We start from the raw sequence: 2,500 nt of genomic DNA, 5'->3' as shown, positions 1-2,500 counted from the left end.
TCACACACAAATTCTTTTGCAACACATACTGGATTCCTCCAGGCTCCATAAACATGAACTTCTTGTTGGCCTTGTGCTTACCTATGGATCGCCTCTCCCCAATGTGGCCGGTAGCTCACCCCACAGAGTGCAACGCCGGGAACCGCAAAATCGACTGTGAAGAGGTTTCTTTAAAACGTTCACAATTAGAATCTACCCCCCCTCCCCCCTCCCCACCCCCCACATCTCGTGCACTTTCTCCTTTTGATGTCAGTTTGGTTCACTACTTCATCTACTAAATATTCACACTGGATTCACTGGATTCATGGACATATTCAACAAATTGCTATTCTAGATCTGTATTTTTTTTCTTGACTCACAGTATTACACAGTATGTCTACATTTCACTTTCAGATTTATGGTAGAGGGATAAGTCGACACTAACAGTCTTTTGTTCTCAGAGCCACAACCAACAATACATCATTGGCTTGTCGTTTTTTTTGTTTAGTTTTTTACAAATGCTGAAAAATTAAACATGGTTTTTGGAAAATCTGTTTGGATCACATATTGCCCCCGGAGGTAGGTGAATCAATTATAATCTTGGAAGTCATTTGCAATGTTCCATTTTGTCTACACTCTCCATGAGGGAATCCGTCCATATCTACACATTGGCCTCTGGGCTGGTCAAATTAGGGGTCGGACTGGCCGGGTTGGGGGGCGGTTTGGCCGGCTCCAGGGGGCTGGTGGGGTTTGGGGGGGGGATGGTTGGACTGGTCGCAGAGGCGGGGACGGCTGGCGCGGCGGTGGAGACGATGGGGGTGGTGGTGGTGGTGGTGGTGGTGGTTTGGCTGGGGACTGGGTTCACGGGGCTGGTGGCCGTGGCTGCAGCTGGGCTAGTGGCAGCAGCAGCAGCAGCAGCAGCGGTGGGAGCAGCAGCAGCAGCAGTGGGAGCAGCAGCAGCAGCAGCAGCAGCAGCTACAGGGGGAGCTGGGGGAGCTGGGCTAGCCGCAGCCGTGGGGCTAGCAACGATGGCTGGAGCTGGGCTGGTGGGGCTAGTGGGGTTAGTGGGAGGTGCGTTGCTGGGGCTAGCGAGGGTAGCCACGGTGGTCTCAGCCTGCTGCTCGGGTCCGTTCTCCAGAGGCCTCCGGGTCACCGCGGGGGGCTGGAACATTATCCCAATGCGCTGGAACAGAAAACACAACCTCAGCATTACAACGCGAGTGACAAAGGAGTCAACACAACTAGATGCAAAAACGTGAAACATTTGGCTGCAGATTGCAAATCTAGTTGGACTTGATCAGACAACTCCATCCTCCGTGACACAGACTGCCAACGGTACTCTGCTCCTCCTCACCTCTCTGAAGGTCCCCTTCAGTCCGAAATACATGTACACCATGTACCCAGGTATGAGCACCATGGAGGACAGTGCCATGAGCCAGCCCACCCCCTGGCCCCAAGCCGGGAACACATAGTCGCCCATCTTCAGAGGAACCATCTGGAAAGCACTGAAAAGGAACACTCCCTGGGGGCACACGGGAACAACTGTTCACGCATCCGCTTAACACCGGCCGGCAGCACATAATATCGATTTAATTTTTTATTTTTTTTGATTTTTCATAACGTATTGCATGACTGCAGACACGCTGCAACTGCGGTAGACTTACGCCCACGATCATGGGGGTGAAGACCACCCAGCACAGCTTCCACCAGATGCACGGCCTGTAGCCAATCATCTCCTCGATGTTGTCATAGAACTTGTTCACACCTGCGGGGACACATGAATGGAAATTCAGATCCAATTTATTTCAATTTGCCGCTGGTTTTTCATGCATGGTTACAGGGCGAATGAAGTAGGGCTGGTGTCCTTGGAGCCCGGCGTCTTGTCAGGCTGTGTGTGTGTGTGTGTGTGTGTGTGTGTGTGTGTGTGTGTGTGTGTGTGTGTGTGTGTGTGTGTGTGTGTGTGTGTGTGTGTGTGTGTGTGTGTGTGTGTGTGTGTGTGTGTGTGCATGTGTAGATGTGGTGGGGAAAGGATTGGGGGTGTGAAGACGGTTATGCTACCATTTGACCTTGGTTTTTTGCCACTGTGGTTTTTAGCTGCTGCATTTTTCAGTCATATCTTCTATTTCCTAACGGGTGTGGGCCCTCTACTAGGCTGTGGTACGCACCGTAGAACCAGGATATGGAGATGCATTCAAAGAAGACCAGGAACAGCAGACACATCCCACTGGCCGAGTAGTAGTCAAAGAGTTTGAACACGTAGATGCCACCCTGGAGAATAACAACAATGATTTGCAATGATTTACTATCATCCATTATTACCACCATAAATCATCAACACTAAAGGGGTTACCTCACAGTACATCCTCTCTTAATAACCATATTGGATTTTAAATGGTCTGCAAAGTCAATTACCATCCGTATAATATTTGACACGTTGGCAATGTGAGCGATGCTGAAGGCGGTGCTGAGGCTAATGCGTACCTGTGTGATGTTGGACAGACCAATGAGATAGGACACGAAG

General features: G+C 50.4%; 1 protein-coding gene across 1 annotated transcript in view; it reads right to left on the bottom strand.

Moving 5' to 3' along the window:
- slc6a1a (solute carrier family 6 member 1a) overlaps positions 1-2,500 on the bottom strand; it is an 8,518-nt gene that overhangs the window by 1,294 nt on the left and 4,724 nt on the right. The window contains exons 10-14 of the mRNA XM_060040680.1: positions 2,461-2,500; positions 2,145-2,247; positions 1,644-1,744; positions 1,334-1,501; positions 1-1,162 (exon numbers count right to left, since the gene is read on the bottom strand). The exon at positions 1-1,162 is cut by the window's left edge and continues 1,294 nt beyond it; the exon at positions 2,461-2,500 is cut by the window's right edge and continues 92 nt beyond it. Coding sequence (XP_059896663.1) covers positions 641-1,162; positions 1,334-1,501; positions 1,644-1,744; positions 2,145-2,247; positions 2,461-2,500 — 934 coding nt within the window. The 3' untranslated portion in view covers positions 1-640. The remainder of the gene's footprint in view (positions 1,163-1,333; positions 1,502-1,643; positions 1,745-2,144; positions 2,248-2,460) is intronic.

The sequence above is a fragment of the Gadus macrocephalus genome, chromosome 1, assembly GCF_031168955.1.
Source record: "Gadus macrocephalus chromosome 1, ASM3116895v1".
Taxonomy (NCBI): domain Eukaryota; kingdom Metazoa; phylum Chordata; class Actinopteri; order Gadiformes; family Gadidae; genus Gadus; species Gadus macrocephalus.
Note: the sequence above shows the minus strand (reverse complement) of the source record. Positions and strands in the feature narration are given on the sequence as shown.